General features: G+C 48.6%; 1 protein-coding gene across 2 annotated transcripts in view; it reads right to left on the bottom strand.

Annotated features, from left to right (window-relative positions):
* WDR93 (WD repeat domain 93) overlaps nt 1–18,453 on the bottom strand; it is a 693,419-nt gene that overhangs the window by 265,335 nt on the left and 409,631 nt on the right. For both annotated transcript variants that reach the window (XM_086958144.1, XM_086958145.1), the window contains exon 13: nt 5,743–5,953. In XM_086958144.1, the coding sequence (XP_086814270.1) occupies nt 5,743–5,953 (211 nt within the window). The remainder of the gene's footprint in view (nt 1–5,742; nt 5,954–18,453) is intronic.

The raw sequence follows: 18,453 nt of genomic DNA, 5'->3' as shown, positions 1-18,453 counted from the left end.
TCAGCCTGACAGACACTCTCCTTGTCTTGAAAAAGGTGAGGGGGGTTTGTGGCCCCTCCGCCTGTGAGGACAGTCCACGGCTTTGTGTTGTTTTGTTCCACTCTCACCACGTTACTTGGCCAGAGACCATGTGGTCCAGTGCTATCTATTACACTTAAGAGTACAAACTCCGACTTGCCTAGGGTGGCATGCTGGACTGTAAACACTGAGACCACTAGCCCTGTGTGATGATTTGTCATTTTATAACAGAGTGAGATAATTAATTTTTAATTTGTCAGAGGTAGGAGGCTGCAGAGCAAACCCAATTTTAGTTTGGTGAAAGGTTGTTATTTATTAGGCAGATGAGTGACGTTAGCGTGCCTCTTTGCGGGTGGTCCCAGGTGTGCTATAATGCATGACTAATGCATTTTAGTGGGGTGATACGGACATCAGCACTAAAATACAGTAGTCTAACCCCTGATGTGTGGTACTTGGTAGGACTTCTGCATGAAAGTGGAAGTAAGAACGGAAGAGGGCTTTTAACCTGTGCAGGTGAAAGTTAGTTGCTGGGCTCACACATAAGCCTTTCCTAAATTTATAAGAGCTGTAGGATGGTTGTGGACCCTGGCGCATTTTTTTTAAATTAAACTGTCTATATTACTGGTACCTCCCCTCTCTGTACAGCGATACACCTGGGAAAGTCCGAACATGCAGATATCTTAACCCACACCACTTCCCACATTGCAAAACTTAATGCTCACAAAAAAAAAATATTTCCACAGCTGAAGTGAAATGGTTTAGCACTAGGGTGTGGCTTTAACACAGACAGACATGCAGTACTGTTGGAGACAGAGCAGACATTTCTGCTGCATCAGGCATGATGTCATCTGAATTCTGAGAAGCACAGTGGCCTATTCTGTTTATTACAGGTGAGGTGCACACCCCTGAGTCCGTATAACTCCTGATTGCTACCACTGAATTTGAAATGAATGTACAAGCAAAAGTTGATACACTGGTGTAGAATTTGTGTTAACCAGATGAACCCTATCAACGACAGTCGTACATGAGGGAGGAAAAGTGAGAGATCGTCAGCCCTGGAAGCAGCATGGAGTATTGGGAATGCTGATCAGTCTCTATGAAATTAGTTCATTAAAGGATAGAAAATGTAAAGTACATAGTAGAACCCTTGAAGAAAAATGTGGAGGACTTTTATTATTAACTTTCCAGCAACAAAGCCAGTGGAGAACAAATATGAGCGTAGATCATAAACACAGAATCAGCCATTTAAAGAATTTGCTCAATCCAGGAAGAATGTTGAGATTTTAGATGGTAGTCCTCTTTCAGATGATTAGAAAGTGGAGACATTGAGAATGCTCAGAGGCCTGCAAATATGCATGTCCTGGGATTCCAACCACAGAGGAATTGGCTCCATGCTTTTCACAGCTAGACAGATTTGCTCTGCCAAGACTCAGCTGAAGCTGCACTGCAGGCATTTCAATTATTCAGTGTGCCTTCTGTCCAAATCATATCCTAGATATTGGCTGTCCTTAGTCTTCATGCCTTTTTGATAGTTACGAGTGAGTGAGATTATTTAAAGGATTCCATCCATCAGTTTTTATGCTTAGTGAGCAGTGCTTAATTTGAGCCCGTTTTTCCAGTGCTCAGAACCTGCACTTAATTGTCAACACCGGAGCTTGTGACAGCCTGCCACTAGGTGACGATGTCTGTGATAGCTACACCAACAGTCAATTATTAATTCAATATTGTTGGACTTGGCCCTTAGAGTCCAATTTTTTTTCGCTTTTCCCCCTAGACTTTTTATTGACAAGGTGTGTCTGAACTGAAAATAATAAATGTTGTGCAATGGTGTACGCACCTGTATTTCCACCATTGTAGAAATGCACCTTTGTAAAATGTCACTTTTAAAAAGGATGCCATTCCTGTCTGCACATGTGCCGCCTGACTGAGGTGGGTTGGCGGTCTAGTGTTTGAAGTGTTTCTAAGTGACAGGGTGCCCTACGCCTCCACCACAGTGACAGTTGGGACTGGAACTGCCAGGAGCCCTCTAGAAGGTTCTAGCCCTTTCTGGTAGGTGGGGTGAGGGGTCTATAAATAGCGGAGCTGGAATGCCATGTGCTCAGACTGAGCGTGGACCTGAATGAAAGGGGACACTCTGCCAGGAGGTACCGCCACATGGGCCTGTGTGCTGGCCCCTGTGCCCATCTCTTCCCCCTCTGCTGTCCACAGGGCCAGTGAGAACCCGCTGCTGGAGTAAAGACTGCTGTACCAGGAGGAGTGCCACATTAAAGAAGATGACTGTTCTAAGAACTGCGGCCCTGTACTGATGAGTGCCACTGACCGCTGTTCCTGCCCAGTAGTGCCAGAGGCTCTCCTACCTAGCACTTCGTGAGCGCTACATCTGTGCCCTGCCTGCTGGCTAGCACCTGGAAAAGAAGAGCACTTTATCTTACTGCTCAGGAGGTGAGGAGCTGACACCGGCAGCGCTGCAAGAGCACTATATTTCCATAGTTGAAGTGCCTGTGCTGCTCCGCCTACACTCTAGCACCTGGTGGGACCCTTTGTGTGATTACCAGAAGAGGTGCACCATCTGCTGGCCCTGAAGCCGATGGGTCCGAGCACATCGTAAGCGCTATATTCAAGGTGTAAGGGGAAGAGGAGCTGAGGCCTGCAGCGCTGTTCTCTCTAAGCGCTATATTTCAACTTCCCCGGTATTGGGAGCCTCCGCCGCTGTGCTGCACTGGTGTTTATTCAAACTAGCAGGAGCCCGCCCCGCATATTATCGCCGAGAAAAGAATCATCACCGCAGTCCGGGCAAGAAAAAAGGAGAGAGTCGCGTCTACACCATTAGCGGGTGCCTACCCCGCTGTGCACACATTTTATTCGCGGGAGCCTACCCTGCATACTGCCGGTGAAAGCGGGTGCCCAACCCGTGGGTGTACTCCACTTTGTTTAAAACGAAGGCGGGAGCCTACAGCGCACTTCGCAGCAGGGGAGAGAGCTTTGAATAGCAGGAGACGAAAGACAGGCACCCGCTCCTCCCTATGGGTGGGGCCTGCCGAGTGGGAGCCTCGCGGGCTCCACTTATGCCTTCCCCGGCCTGGGGGAAAGCCGTCTGGAGCCTCGCGGGCTCCACATCAAAGTCCCGGGTCCCAGGAGGGGGCCCGGATGAACCCTGGAGGCGTGCCACGAGGAAGGCAGGGCTCCCGTGTGGGAGAGGAGAGCCCCGCAGCACCAGCCCAGCATGAGAAGAGTCCCATTGAGAGGAGCCGCCTCCCACCAGCGAGAGGAACAGAGCTGCCTGAGGACCCGCTGGAGGAGACCAGAGGCAGAGGACTGCCGGTGAGTGGGGCGGTGTGGTCCGACTGTCGGGCGGGGGCTGGCAGAGGCACACTGTCGGTGCCTAAGGCCCCCGGGAGCCCAGAAAGGGGCAGCACCGCCATTGCTGGACTTGCCAGGCAGCTGCCCCGGGTGGCAGTGGGCAGCTGCCTTACATCCCTTCTCCAGAGTAGGGCTCCAGCTGGGCCAGTGTTGAGAAGCTGTACAGCTGCACCGCAGTTGCAGCCTACTGCAACTTTATTGGAGGCAAGAATATTTTCAGAGCACCCGAGCCAGCACCATTTTCCCAGGGGGGGGGGGCATTTTCAAGTGCTGAGCCCCAGAGGGGGGGAGGGCTCCAACGTGTTAGTTTGGGCCCTTGAGGCTCTATTTGTCCAGCGGCACCGCGGCTGAGGTCCCCTGCAACATTGGGCATTTTCTACTTCCAGAGTCCCTGAGAGGGGCTCCCTAGGTGCAGTGGCGCCAGGAACTAACCTGTACCAACGGGGGCGATTGTTTTGGGCATTTCCATGTGTGCCCTGCTAATGTTAGGTGTGATGCCCTGCTGTTAATATACTTACAGCCTTTTTGTATGCATAATGTGCCTGTAGGGGGTTGATGTTGCCTCCTCTGCCAAATGCAAGGGTGATTGATGCTAATAGGATTACACCCCAGATCATGTTATGCAGTGCTAAGGTTATGCCTGTGTTAAGGTGTTATGCATAATGTGATTCATGCTTATTGGAAGTAGGGCCTCTAAGCTAAATGTGTTTCTATTCCCTATGTTCACATGTTTTATGTTCCAGGCTCAGGATGTGGGCCTAATGTTATGTAAGAGCTGCTTTATACATCAGGCCTACGGCATTATGCTAATGATGTTTTCCCTCGCAGACTTACATCTTTGGAGTTCTGCCTAATGTTGTATCTATGCTTATGGTCATGTGCATGTTTAATGTGATGTTCACAGGTCTAGGCCTACTGCAGATGTCCCGGCCTAATGCTCTATGTTTCTGACAATGTTTTCCCCCTAAGGTTGACTACTGATGGTTTTGCATTCAATGTTAATGCTTTTTCCCCAATGTCTGACGACGTCTTTATGCATAAGGGGAAGCCTCATGGCCTGCAAGCATGTTTTCCTTTCCGGTCTGATGCTGATGTGTCCTAATGCTGATGGACTCTACATTTATTCTTCCTGTGTGTTTGTGATGGTCCGGGCAGCGGCCCGATTGGCCCTGCCTTGTAAATAGTCTGCTGTGAATGGCTACCCGGTCCCGGCTGGCACGGAAGATATGCACCTGGGTTCTGCATTCTAATGTGTTTTATAAATACACAAGTTATTTTTCATGCAACCTGGTGTGGAGTCTTTTTGTGGTGTGCCTGGTGTGTCGCCTGTGTTTGCTGCGCGGATGCTTTACACATTTCCCCTGGAGTTTGGCCCGCCCGCTCTGCACCACGCTACCCGTTTCTAACAAATATACATTAAAAATAACTATTACCTGCCGTCCAAGCCAAAGCCATTCTTACAGCTTTGGGGGCCTGGAAAAGTAGGAATTGTCCCACTTGCAGGAGGGTGATGGTTAGTAGTTGTGCTGTTACTATCATTGGGAGCATGGCAGGGGCAATGGGTGGTGCTAGCTGCAGTGGCCTCCTGGTGAGAGCCAAACTCAGTTAGCCACAGAACTGAAACTGCACCTCACTCAAAAGCATCAACAAGAGCAAATAATCTGGATTTGCCATGATTTCACTAGGACTACTGACATCTATTTGATTTGAGATCAGTGGCAGCTAGCATATAAGGAGGGTGGTGAGGCGGGAGGAAAAAAATAGAATTTATGAATAAATGAGAAAAATATTTAGACTTACCTTCAATCCTGACGCGACGTCCATCTCCCTCGGGTCTTCTCCAGGCAACCTCAAAGGCGGGACCAGGAAACTTCAGTAACCAATCCTGGCGCTGCTTTCATGCAGCATGAAAGAAGTGCCAGGACTGGATAGAGCAGCCTCCTTCGCTCCCGTTGATACTGGAGCACTATGCTATCTCTAACCCAGCTGTCTTAGACAGCAGGGTTAAAGAGGTTTAAAGTGTGCATTTCTGGGTGGCCGTCGCAAGACAGCCAGCCAAAAAGACTTGTGCACTTTAAACCTAGAGTGCCCTGCCCATCACTGTTTTCTGTTGCGCAGCTGAAACCAGGAAGCCCCGCCCCCGTCCTGCCAATTGGCCTGGAACGGGGTTTTGAAAAATAAAATGGTTATAAATGAACGTTATTACCATTTTATTTTTCCATATCTGGGAGCAATTTGGTTAGTGGGGCGACGCTCCTCGTCCTTAACGGAGGACACACCCACGCTTGAGATTGTCTGTAAAAAAACATGGAGCAAACAAGCCAATACGAACGGTTAGGAATACTTCATCTTGTATGGCCTTACCTTTCCTTTAGTGTGATCACGTTGGTTTCTTTGCCTGCAGCTGCAGTAATCAAATAAAGTGAACCATTTGAACACCATGCCAGGATCTGGACTCGGAGGCTGGTGGGAAAGCAGTCAACCGGAAGTCGTTCCACCGGTGCAGAATTTTCCAAAAACGAAATGCTCTGGGTGGTACTTTCTTCCGGAAGCGCCAGTATGGCCACAGGAGATCCTGGGAAGGTGGATGACATCAATCAGACAAGAGTACCGTGTGTATAAAAGAAAGATTGACTTTAGAAACTCAATCTAAATATTAATTTAAAAATGTTCCCTTTCAATCTATTCCCAGCGATATCCTCGGTGTATAACAATTCAGCTTAATGCAAGTTCCTGAGGCAAACGCTTTTTGGGTAGTGGTATTAATTGCACTTTAATTTTTGTGGAACGATTAATAGTGTCAATGCATAATATGTTTGCACTAATAGAAAGGTATCTGCCATTCACAAGCTGTTTAAACACATTAGGATTCTTAGTGCTGCTGGATATTTCCTGAAAATTACAGCTTTAAAAAACACTCAGTTTGCACTGAAGCAGGGCAGAAAACAGGTGAGTGCTGAGCAACGCTCTGTTAAATCCCCAGCCAGGTGTTTGCCACATTAATATAATCACAGATTCATGTATGCATACACATAGGTGATGCTCAAACGGTTTCTATGTATATGAACACGTAATGTGCTGTAGTGGGTAACTAATAAAAATGCAAGAAACGAAAGATATAAATAAAACTTTGAAAAAATTAGTAGATGTAAAAGAAAAAAATCATAAAATGCAACCACTGGAAGACAGATATCAAATATCAAATGGGTTTGGTGGGAAAACTAATAGCCGATGGACAAAACAGTAATAATCATTCCTTGCTTTTACCTTGCTGACCTATATACATATTTAAAAGTAGTGAGTAATAGTCACCTTTGTAGAGATCGAAAATGTCATAAAGTAGGCAGAGTGAAATGAATATGTTTTAGAACTATTATTCCTGATGTTGAAATGTACTGTCTTTTCAGAGACCTCGTACCAAACGTTGCACACACAGTGCAGATGTGCACCAGATGACGATTCCCCAAGCATGACAAGAAATTGTTATGCTAGACAATTTCTACAAGCGGCCAATGGCATGACGACATGGCTTGCATCCAAATCGCTGCAGCATAAGAAGAAAAGAAAATCAAAAGGTAGATCTAAAAATAAAAGGAAAACAAATCTAACTAGATACTGCCATGGTGAGGAAATCGCCAAGTGTGAGAGAAGCAAATCTGATAGGCACCATCTGGCGAAAAATGGGGAACTATTGAGAATACACATAAATGCAGGGATCCAGCGCTTAATTTGTAAAAAATTAAGTGGCAGGGCTCTTTAAAGAAAGCCACTGCAGCCTGCACCACCCATACTCTGCCAGCGCTGGCAATGGCAGTACCAACATAACACCCAACCATCACACTCCTAAAAGTGTGACAATTCTGGCTATTTCAGGTCACACAAAACTATAATAATGGCACGAGAGGCCGGTATTATTAATTTACACTGTATATTGACTTTAAAACACAGATGTGCTCATCTCCAAATTAAAAAGACAGTACCTTCATGTGGTGGACTGTCACTATATCGGTCCTGACAATGAAGTGCCGGTGCCGAGCCCCAGAAATCACAGGCACAAATTAAGCACTGAAGGGATCAACTGTACCATGTATGAAGTACGCATGTGTAAAGAGAACCAGCATGCAAATCTCTTCAAGACCTGTAGGGAATTTGATTGTTAGTTGAGGAGAAGACGACCTCCCTCCGGTAACAAGCACAATCATTGTCAAGGTGAACTATTAAAGCCCCATAATTAATCTGAGCTCAACTCTCTAGTAGATATTGAACAGAGCTAACAGGCTTAACTTACAGGCAAAGTGTAAAGTATTTATATAGTCAATAACAGTAATAAAATCAAAAACACAACATATGAAAAATTCCAAACAGAATTCGAAAATGTATACTACGGTAATGAATAAAATGACACCAAAATGGCAAACACCCAATTAGGGTAAGCAGAAATATGATTTTTTTTAAGTTTTATTAAAAAATAGCACCAAAAGCTTTAAGGGCAAATCGTGATCAACTGGTTGCGTTACACCAGGACCTGGGCGCAATTTGGCGGGCGACAGCGATGGAGCACGGGACCAGGTTCGACCCGACCTGAAGCCCAAAATCTTCCTCCATGAGGTCACACAGCCATTGGACTCAGTCCTGGTGAAGCTGTTCTTTTCTGGAACGAAAGCTCTGAAGCGGGAGAAATTCGAGTTTTGCAACCCAGTGGGGATCCCTCATGGGTAGGAAACTTTTGCCACTATCAAATGGTCAAGATTTCTTTATTTGCACTTTGTCACTTTTCTTTGGAGCTCGGGTTCTTCCTGCAGGGCAAGGCTACCGGCTGCAGCTGAAGAAGGCTCCACGAGGCCAGATACTGTAGTCCCTGAAGAAGATTCACAAACAACCTCAGTGCTAGAGGAATGCAATTCTTCAGCCCAGCAACAATTCACCTTAGTCAGATCGGCTTGGGCTGATAAGTCCCGGTCCTCTGACCCAAAAGGTTTCTTTTTTTTTTTAGTTCAGTAAGATTTTATTGAATTTATTGACAATGGAGAAGTACAGAAATACATACAGAAAAGTGAAGAAATAATTCATTAAATTACAAAGAAGCGAATGAGAACAATCATAAAAATACAGTCATCAATAAAATATATCGCAATATAATATTGTCAATCAAAGGAGAACTTAAGAAGGGGGGAGAAGGGGAAGGAAGGGGAGGGATAGAAGGGAAAGGGAAATATACATTTCATAGCATAATAACTTAGATAAATAGAGTTACCAATAAGATATTATCAATAAGAAAACAAGAATCATAACTGTACATACGAATCTATAGGAGACCAGAAAGATTGAAAATGTGAAGAATTATGACGAACACTTTGTAATGATAATTGAGCACCTCTTCTTGTAAAGATAATCCAAGACCACCAAGCATGGACTGAAAGAGAAGTAGCATCCTTCCAACAAAAAGTGACGGATTTTAACGCAGCCGAAACCAAAAAATTAAATAATTTTGCTTCATTATCGTCAAGGGGCACACTCAAAGCAACAGATTTACATATGACTAAATTATAAGATGGTAAATCAGAAATAGGTAAAATTTTCAATATTACACTCCATACTTCAGACCAAAATTTCCTAATAGTAGGACAATCAAATAACATGTGACGTAAAGAACCAGGATGCAGATTACAATGCCAACATATGTTAGATGGTAACAATTTAGCTTTAAAAAAAACGCAATGGAGTCCATAAGGAATTAAATAAAATAAAAGCATTAGTTTGATAAATTGACACTGGTAAACACCCAGAAATACAATGAGTCCAAATTAATGACCATGAATCATTTGACAGAGATAAAAATAACTAATTATTCCAAAAAGTGGAAATTGTATCAACATTGGAACCTAAGGATATGATAAGTTTCTTATAAAATACAGACACCGCTTTAGAGGACAAAGAAACAGTATTAACATAAACCAAAAAATCAGCTGTCATTTTAGAAGGAATACCATTTGGGAAGGAATCTAAAATAGAATTAAAAAGAAATTGATATTTTAACAAATCTGATGAAGGCAGATTGAATTTCTTTTTTTTTTTTTTTTTTTTTTTTTTGATCAATAGATTTTTTTTTTTTTTTAAACCTTTATTTGGAGACAAGCAGGTTCAAGGGAAGTGTACATACAAAACAGACAGTCACATATGGCCATTACAGTGGTACGTCAGAGCCAAGAGAACAAAAAAAAAAATAAACAAGGAGATACAAGGAAGTACAGGGCAGGGCACCAGTCAATACAAGGAGCAATAGCGAAATGTACAGTAGAAGTTAGAATACAATGATCCAGCATGGGCAGGCGAGCCAATAAGATAATGCAGTATGAACACATTACATTAGCGGAGATCACGTGAGCCAGAGAGGACTCAAATATGAGGAACACAGGAAATAAAGGTGCCGCACAGGGATACAATCTGAATTCCCAGTAATATACCAGTCGTACGGGAGACTTCAACCCCCCAATAGGTCGCAGGAAAAGGAGACAGTCAGCCCCCCCCCCCCCGATATCGGAAGAACAGCAGGTGTTGTGTAAAATCCCAGCCTATCATGTTGTCATCAACCTATCCCCTCGCGGTCCCCAGGTTCAGAATCAGAGTCCCGCACAGCCCTGGTCAGGAGGTACACCTGGAGCGGACTCCAAAAGTCCTTTGGTCTGCATCGAACAGGCATCAAGTCAGAATAGATATTGTATTGATCCTGACAGTAAATGAGGTCAGTCACCCAGTCCTGAAAGCGCGGCACCCTACCACGACCCCAGCAACAAGCAACCCTACGCCTAGCCAGCAGCAGGGCCACGTCAACAAATCTACGGTGAGAGGCAGGTACGTCCTTAGAGAAGCCAAGTAACATCACTAAGGGGTCAAACGCCACCCCATCCTCCGCCATAACCTGCAGGGCTTCATGAACCTGAGTCCAATATTCCAATACCCCCGCACAGCTCCAAGCCAAATGCAAAAAGTCAGCGCCTTCCGCCCGACACCTAGCACACCTGCCATCCTCCGCCAAATGGAACCGAAGTTTCCTCGCCGGGGTATAATAGTACCTCTGAACAAACTTGTAATGGATGATTTTAAGGCGACAACTAGAAGAAACATTGGCCGTGAGCCCGCAACAGTATTTCCACTGCTCGTCTGTAATAGGAGTACCCAATTCGGCAACCCACTGCTCGCGCACCCGATTGGCCGGGACCGATCGCTGTCGGCGAATAGCCCCGTATAATTTCGACACCAGGTGTCGCCCATCTGAAACCAACAGCACGTGGAGGGGGAGGGTAACCCCAGGCTCCGAAGGGTAGTCTGGTAGCAGAGCACGCATGCCCTGCCGCAGGCGGACAAAGTAGAACAGGTCTAGAGGGGAGCAAGCAGCCGCACCGAAGAAATGAGCCTGCGTACGGAAGGCACCTTCATGAAACAAGTCGCCCCACGTGAGGATACCCAGCCGCTTGCACATTCGCTGAAACCCCGTCTCCAACAACAGCGACAAATCCGGATGATAAGACAGAGGCAAGGCCGGCGAGTAGAGAAAGGAAACGCCTAGCAAATGAGCCACCCGCTTCCAAGCATCCACCGTGCACGTCACCGTCGTGCGAGGCGTTTCCACATCTGACACCTTGCCCAAAACCATCCCCTCCAGTGGGAGCGGGTGGGCGACCCAATGCTCAGCAGCAATCTGGGGCATGAACGGCGTGGGGCGCATCCAGTGATAGGCATAATGCGCCTGAGCGCTGAGATAATAAAGTTCAAAGTCAGGAACGTCGAAACCGCCATCAGCATAAGGCAACGTAAGGGTGGCCCAGGCCACCCGTGGCTGCTTGCCCGCCCAGAACAAACGCAGGAGCTCGGAACGAAGTCTACGAAAGAAATAAGCACCAGGATGATATGGGAGGTTTTGAAAGAGATAAAGAAAGCGGGGCAGAACTACCATCTTGATAAGAGACGCCCTACCGGCAATGGAGAGAGGCAAAGACATCCACCTGGTGACATCATCCGCCAGTTTAGTAATGGCCACACCATAGTTGAGCTGAACCGCGTCTCCCCTGTCCAAGGATATGACAATACCGAGATATCGCAACTCCGAGTCACACCATTCCAGAGGGTAGTCAAGGGGAAACCTGGCCACCGCAGCGGTAAGGGGGAAAAATTGAGATTTCCGCCAGTTGATATGAACCCCGGAGACACCTCCAAAAGCGACCAGCTCCCGCAGGAGCGAATTAAGGTTGTTCTCAGGGTCCTTGACATAGAGTGTGACATCATCGGCGTATAAAGAAATGCCGACCTGCCGCCGAAGACAATTAAAGGCACTCTGCTGATGAAACTGACGAATCCTACAGGCTAGCGGCTCAATGGCGATAGCAAACAAGAGGGGTGAGAGGGGGCAACCCTGTCGGGTCCCTCTCGTGAGAGGGAACGAGGGGGATAGCACCCCATTCACTACTACCCTCGCCATCGGATCAGTATATAAAAGCTTAACCCAAGAAATGAAAATCCTGGGGAAACCCATCCGACAAAGCACATCAATAAGGTAGCCCCACTCAACAGAGTCAAACGCCTTAGTGGCATCAAGAAAGATAGCGGCAACCGGGACAGTGGGATCAATGGTCGACACAAGCGAAAACAAAGTGCGAAGATTGTGAGAGGTAGCGCGGCCGGGCACAAATCCCGACTGATCAGGCAACACGATAACGGGCATGAGTTCGGCTAGTCTCACCGCCAAGACCTTCGCGAGAATTTTAACATCGCAGTTGAGCAATGAGAGGGGCCTGTAGGAGCCCACATCCAGTGGATCCTTACCTGGCTTGAGCAGCGACGTGATGGCGACCTCCCGCATGGAGCCCGGTAGACGACCCTCCTCCAGAGACTCCTCAAACACCTCACGGAGCACAGGGGCCATGGTGTCCACATAACACTTATAAAATTCAGCAGGAAGGCCATCCAGCCCGGCGGCCTTCCCATTAGAAAGAGACATGAAGGCATTCCTGACCTCCTCCACCTCTAGGGGCCTGCCTAAGAACTCCCGATGACCATCCGATAACCAACAAAGCGCCAACTCATCGAGGAAGCCGCCGTATCGAGTCTCACCCGTCTGCTGTGTCGTGTAAAGGTGTGCATAGTGATCAATAAAAGTGCGCTGAATCTCCGAAGTGTCTCGACAGCGAGTGCCATCCGGAGACACCAATTCCAACACGTCCGACCCATGCCTTGGATGCCTAATAAGGGCGGCGAGGACCTTACCGGGTCGCTCCCCCTCGCAGTATCGCCTCGACGTCCAGTATTTCCCCCTATGCTTAGTCTCTCGAGCAGCCTCCTCCTCGTATTCGGAGAGCTTAGTGCGGAACTGTGCCAGAAGAGCGGGGTCCGAATCAACCTGCATCCTGCGCTCCAAGTCTCGCAAATCAGCCTCCAAGCCCTCAAGGGTCCGAACAATCAGACGGAGTACTCCACAACTTTTAGAAATAGTGACACCCCGGATCGTAACCTTGAATGCCTCCCAAATGACCTCAATGCTGTCCACAGAGCCCTTGTTTCTAGGGAAGAACGCCTCCACCTCCACACCGAGTTCCTCCTTGAACACCGGGTCAAGCAAAGCAGTCGGAAACAAACGCCAAGGTGGGCGCGGCCTATGCAACCCGGGGACGGATAAATCAACCTTCACCGGACAGTGATCAGAATACGTCCGAGCCAGATGTGTAGCCTCCCTCAGGCCAGACATCAACCCTCTAGAGAGAAACACATAGTCCAGTCTCGCCCATGAGCGAGCATGTGTGGTGTAATGAGTGCCCTCCTTGGTGGCAGGGTGGGTGTACCTCCAGCTGTCAACCATCCCAGCCTCCTCCACTATCCCCCGCAACACTTCTCTAGCTTGTACATTGTACTGAGGGCTACCCTCCGATCTGTCCAACTGGGCCTGAAATGCAAAATTAAAGTCACCCCCCCACACAATGTGAGTAGCATCCACAGCAAGGACATGACCCCACAGAGTGACAAAAAAGATTGGCGTATCAACATTAGGAGCATAGCAATTAACAAACAGTACAGTGTTCTGCCCAAGCCGTCCCCACAGCAGCACATAGCGCCCCTCAGGGTCCCCCACAGATCCAAGTTCCTGAAATGCAAGCGATCTTTTAACAAGGATGACAACCCCACGAGCATAGGAAGAATAGGAAGCAAACCCCCTGGCCGCAGCCCACCTCCCGCCAAAAGTGGGGGAGGGAGCGGGGCGCAGATGCGTCTCCTGGAGAAAAGCAACATGAATAGCATGCCTGTCCAAATACTGGATCACACTACGACACTTCCTGGCATCATTAAGGCCCCGTACATTCCAGGACAAAATCGAGATCCGATCTACAACAGCAGTCGACATCACACAGATTCAGGGCCCCACGGGACCCAGTAGACAAATACAGGGCATCCAACTACCAGCAACAGCCAGCGATAGGTCCACGCCCCAGGGCACGGACAGACCCCCACATACACTCCACACATTTCCCAGTCATCTCCGAACCAACCAAACAAGAACACAACAACTCCCCCCCAGCCGACCCATCCATGCAGCAAGCACACAGGACAGACTGCGCGCCGCACGCCGCCAAGCCATCCCACTCGGCCCACAACTCGCACACGTGCTACGCTCGCAGAGTGCGCCCCGTCACGTGGCAGCCTAAAATGGCGGCCGTTGCACTCGGGCCCAAAATGGACGGGAGCACGGCTCCCAGGACCAGTCTCGCCAGATAGAAAAGTGGAACAGCCTGGATAGCGGGCGCCACGACATTTCCGTGCACTCAAACAACAGCAGCAGCTCCCAAAGCGAACCAGAAGTCCCAGGCAAACAGACATGGACAGCTTCATCCCCACCCCATCCACCCACCTGACACCACCCCAACTATCAGGCCACGCACACCCCCCCCCCCCATCCCCCAACACACATCCAGTCAACCAACAGAGGACTAGAATCCAAACAAAAGGTAAACATGGGGCACACCCTCCGGGGAACCTTCCAGAGGTGCACGACGCCACTCCCTCACGCCACGCCAGTGTCCGCGCCAACAAGTATCAGGCGGCCCCAGGCACAGCGCGGGGGGGTGGGTGCCCAGAGCGCGACACCAAATATCACCATCCTGCGGTGCCATACCGACCCCTCAAAAATAGCAAAACGCACTCATTCATCACCATACAGACATGACCCACGCATCAGCAAAAAACAAAAACGGACGATAGCTAGGCCGCAAATGCTGAGAAGGAAGCCAGCAGGACTCAATACAAAAGATACACGTCCACAGTACTTCAAAAAACGGGAAGAAAAAAGACAAAGTCCAAAGTCACCAGAATCAGGCGACCTCCTCCTCAGCCGCCGAATGTTCACCCTCCGGATCTCGATCGTCACCCCGATCCGCAGCAGCTCGCTCGCGCTGGAGGCGCTTCGCAAAGTCCTCAGCATGCTGTGGGTTGGTGAAAAAATGTTGTTTAGCCTGATGCGTCACTCTAAGTTTAGCCGGATAAAGCAAGGCGTAGTCCACTTGGAGATCCCGAAGCTTCCTTTTCACCCCCAAGAACTTCCGACGCTGGTCCTGCACCATCGGTGTGAAGTCGGGGTACATGGTGAAAGACACCCCTTCGAAGGAGAGAGCCCTGTTAGTGCGGGCAGCCTGAAGAGCAGCGTCTCGATCACGATAATTCAAAAGGCGCGCAATGATGGGACGCGGTGCAGCCCCAGAGGCCGGGCGAGGTCCCAATGTCCGATGCGCTCTCTCAACGATGAACTGGGACGAGAAAACTTCCGTCCCAATGGCGCCCACCAGTAGCCTCTCCACATAAGTCTCCATTTTGCCCACATTCGTGGACTCCGGGACACCTACAATGCGCACGTTGTTGCGCCTACTCCTCGCTTCCAACTCTTCGTTCTTAGCGGCAATGACACGCAAGATATTGTCCATTCTCGCCAGTTGGGTGGTATGGGTGGCCGCCGTGTCATCATGGTCCGAAATGCGCTGTTCCGCCGCCGTCAAGCGCTCCTCATGCACATCCAATTTCTGAACGACCGCATCCATGCGCGACGATATCTTGTCCACTTTGTCCACTATAGTGGCGAACCCCTGCCTCATCTCCTGCATCATTTGGGTAAAGTCCGGTGGTGGTGGGTGCGGGACACTCTCAGCGACATTCGGGGGGGGGGACCGCGAAGTCCCAGCTTCCTGGAGCAAACGCGTCCCACGCCTGGCCCCTCCAGAGTCAAAGGAATATTTGGACTGTTTAGTGTCCGGCTTCCCCATAACGGTGGTGCAGTAGGGGATCGAGGCAAATGGGAGTCAGGATCTAGGTCGGACAAGGGACCCGGCCAAGTAGAAAGCAGCTCGAATCGTGGGGGCACGAGCAGGCAAGCACGCCCCGCCACTCCCAACGACGAGAAATGGCCGTCTTCGCTCCTAGCCCAAGGGGGCAAACCCTCAGAATCCAAGTAGAAGATCCGTTGCTCCTCCGTAAGCGATGGTATCTGGGCAGGCAGATGGGAAAGCCGAGAGATAAGTCCGACAACAAGGAAAAGCCAAGCGTCTCGCCCGACCAGCGAACGGGCCTGGCGGAGAAGGGCGGAGCTAGGCCTACACCCCACGTGCAGAGCCCCGGACTGGCATGAACAGTGATGCCGGGCAAGAGGGCATCAGACTTCCAGAGCGCGAGTCGGAGAAACTTGGGATCCTCGTAGCTTCGGCCAGCAACCCTCGAATGGCTCAGGAGTTGGACCGTGGGTGGACAGCCGATATCCCAACCGATCCGTGGGGTCAGTTCAGGGCGCAGCGATGGTAATCAGGATACCTAGGCGGATAATAGCTCCGGGCAGCGGGAGCCTCACGACAGTGCGGCCATTCCGCAGTGCGCCCTCTAGCGCCCCCCGGCAGATTGAATTTCGATTGGAGTTGATTAAATGGAATAAATGCATCATCCAAGAAAACATCTCCAAGATAAAAAATACCTTTATCAATCCAGGAAGACCAAAAAGAGATATTCCTATTTAATTTGATTAAGGCACTATGCCATAGGGGCAAATGCACCGTAGAAACTAAAGGGGATTCAAAATTGGAGTCTAAATCATTAAATATTAATCTCGATGATTTGATTATGGAGGAAGAATGTACAATCGTAGATATAGGAGACATGGTTAACAAGGACAATAAAGGAAAAGGTTTTACAAGGGATGTCTCAATATGAAACCAGATAGGGGGATTAACAATAGGGGAAATATTAAACCATAACGAGCTTTGTTTTAGGATAAATGCCTTATGATACAGAAAGAAATCAGGTAGGGAAAAACCAGCTTGGCATTTGGGAATTTTTAATTTTTTTATAAGCATTACGGGGAGGCTTATTATTCCAGACCCAAAAGGTTTCTAAGGCCTAGGTTTCCAGGACCTCAGGAACAGCACTTGTGGGTCAGCACTCACACCAGCAGAGCCTATCAGAAGGGTCCAGGTCTGGTCTGGTTCAGTTGGAACTGGTCAGTTGGTAATATTCAGAAAAGTCCACTTGTACCATGTTCCCAAGGGTTTTCCTACCAACATTTGCAGCATTTTCTGTGTGCGCTATTGCAAACAATCCCACAGTGCCTTCTCTCTACCTAAATTCAAGATGATGAACCCCTTCTCCCCTTGTACAGAGCTTGCGTGCCCACCACAGAGGTGTGGTCAGGGAAATAAGCAGCCCCCCTCCATTGTGGTCAATCCAAAACAGTTCTGGGGGCACCTCACCTCCCTCCGGGATTGTTTCCTCTCTGACTAGGGAAACAAAAAGAAGGGGCCTGTCCAGGTTTCATCTGACATCTGCCTGTGATAGGGAGGCCAATTGAAGTAAACTAAGTTCCTGGTCACTGCCCAAAAGGTCATTCTGCCAGAGGAACAAAAACACCCTCCACATGCCTTTGTCTCTGCTCTGGGAGCAATAGGTGCTGTAGTCTACTAGTGGCATTTAGCTTACAGGCCCTGGGTCCGCCTCGACATGTACTAGAGAGTATAGGTATGTTGCAAATGCCAATTAAGGTTCAGTCAGTTCAACCATGTTGAAAGGGGGAACACAGGCACTTTACTGCTTGATAGTAGGGGTATAGTGCACAGAGTTCTACAGCCAGCAAAAAAGTAATGCTAAAAATCTAGGGGTACACCACACAAAAATGGTAATTTCCTATAAAACCATTATAAAACCAGTTTAAGGTCCTGCCTCTTGGTGGTAGCGAAACCATAGGTTGAGAACAGAAAAAAGCAAGAGGTAAAAGTATTTATTAGAAGGACAGGACCCTCTAAGGGAAGATTTGCTATCGCAGGAGAATGGGCATTTGCAGCTCTTAAAGTTAATTTGGGTGGTCATGGTATTTAACTTGCTTCCACCACCAAATCAGTAATAAAATCAAGACAGTCTATTGGGAAAATAGTTCAAATTTTGAGTGTGTAGGTAATATTAAGATGTAAAGATTTTTGTACAATTGTAAAAGACCTTGACCTCAGTCAAAGGCCTGCACTCTCCCCGTCAGCTCCGGTGCTCCGTCACCGCCGCTGTGCCCCCTGCCTGGGTGTTCTAGGCTGCTGTTCCCCTGCCTGCCACGACGTGGTAATTGATCTGAGTATTGTTCATTGTCCTCATTTTGTCATCATAGTGTTCTCATTTTGTCTTTTCATTCTTAATTATTGTCATTTAATTTCTCATTGTTGTTGTATTGTGCCCTGTCGCTGTGTTTTACTGCTATTCTGTTCGCTGTGTTCACTGCCCATCTCTCGTTCCTTTTTCCCGGTTTCCTGCGCTGCTGACCCACGGCCCCTCCCCCTGCCCTTGCCCATTTCCCACCTCTCAGCTGAGGGTCCCTCCCCTCTCCTCCCCTACATAATGCAAACCGTTGCGGGGTTGCATCGGTGGTACGCCGAAGGCAAGCCCATCTGCGACCCGACCGCAGCCAGCGCCTGGAACCCTGGCTCTCCAGGGCCCCGCCGATACGATGCCGCCAGCCTCCTCGCTCTCAACCCCGGGAGACACACTGACTGCCAGAGCTCCTCACCAACCACCACCCAC

The sequence above is a fragment of the Lissotriton vulgaris genome, chromosome 2_1 (genome assembly GCF_964263255.1).
Source record: "Lissotriton vulgaris chromosome 2_1, aLisVul1.2, whole genome shotgun sequence".
Taxonomy (NCBI): Eukaryota; Metazoa; Chordata; class Amphibia; order Caudata; family Salamandridae; genus Lissotriton; species Lissotriton vulgaris.
This window is presented reverse-complemented; position numbering and strand designations above follow the sequence as displayed.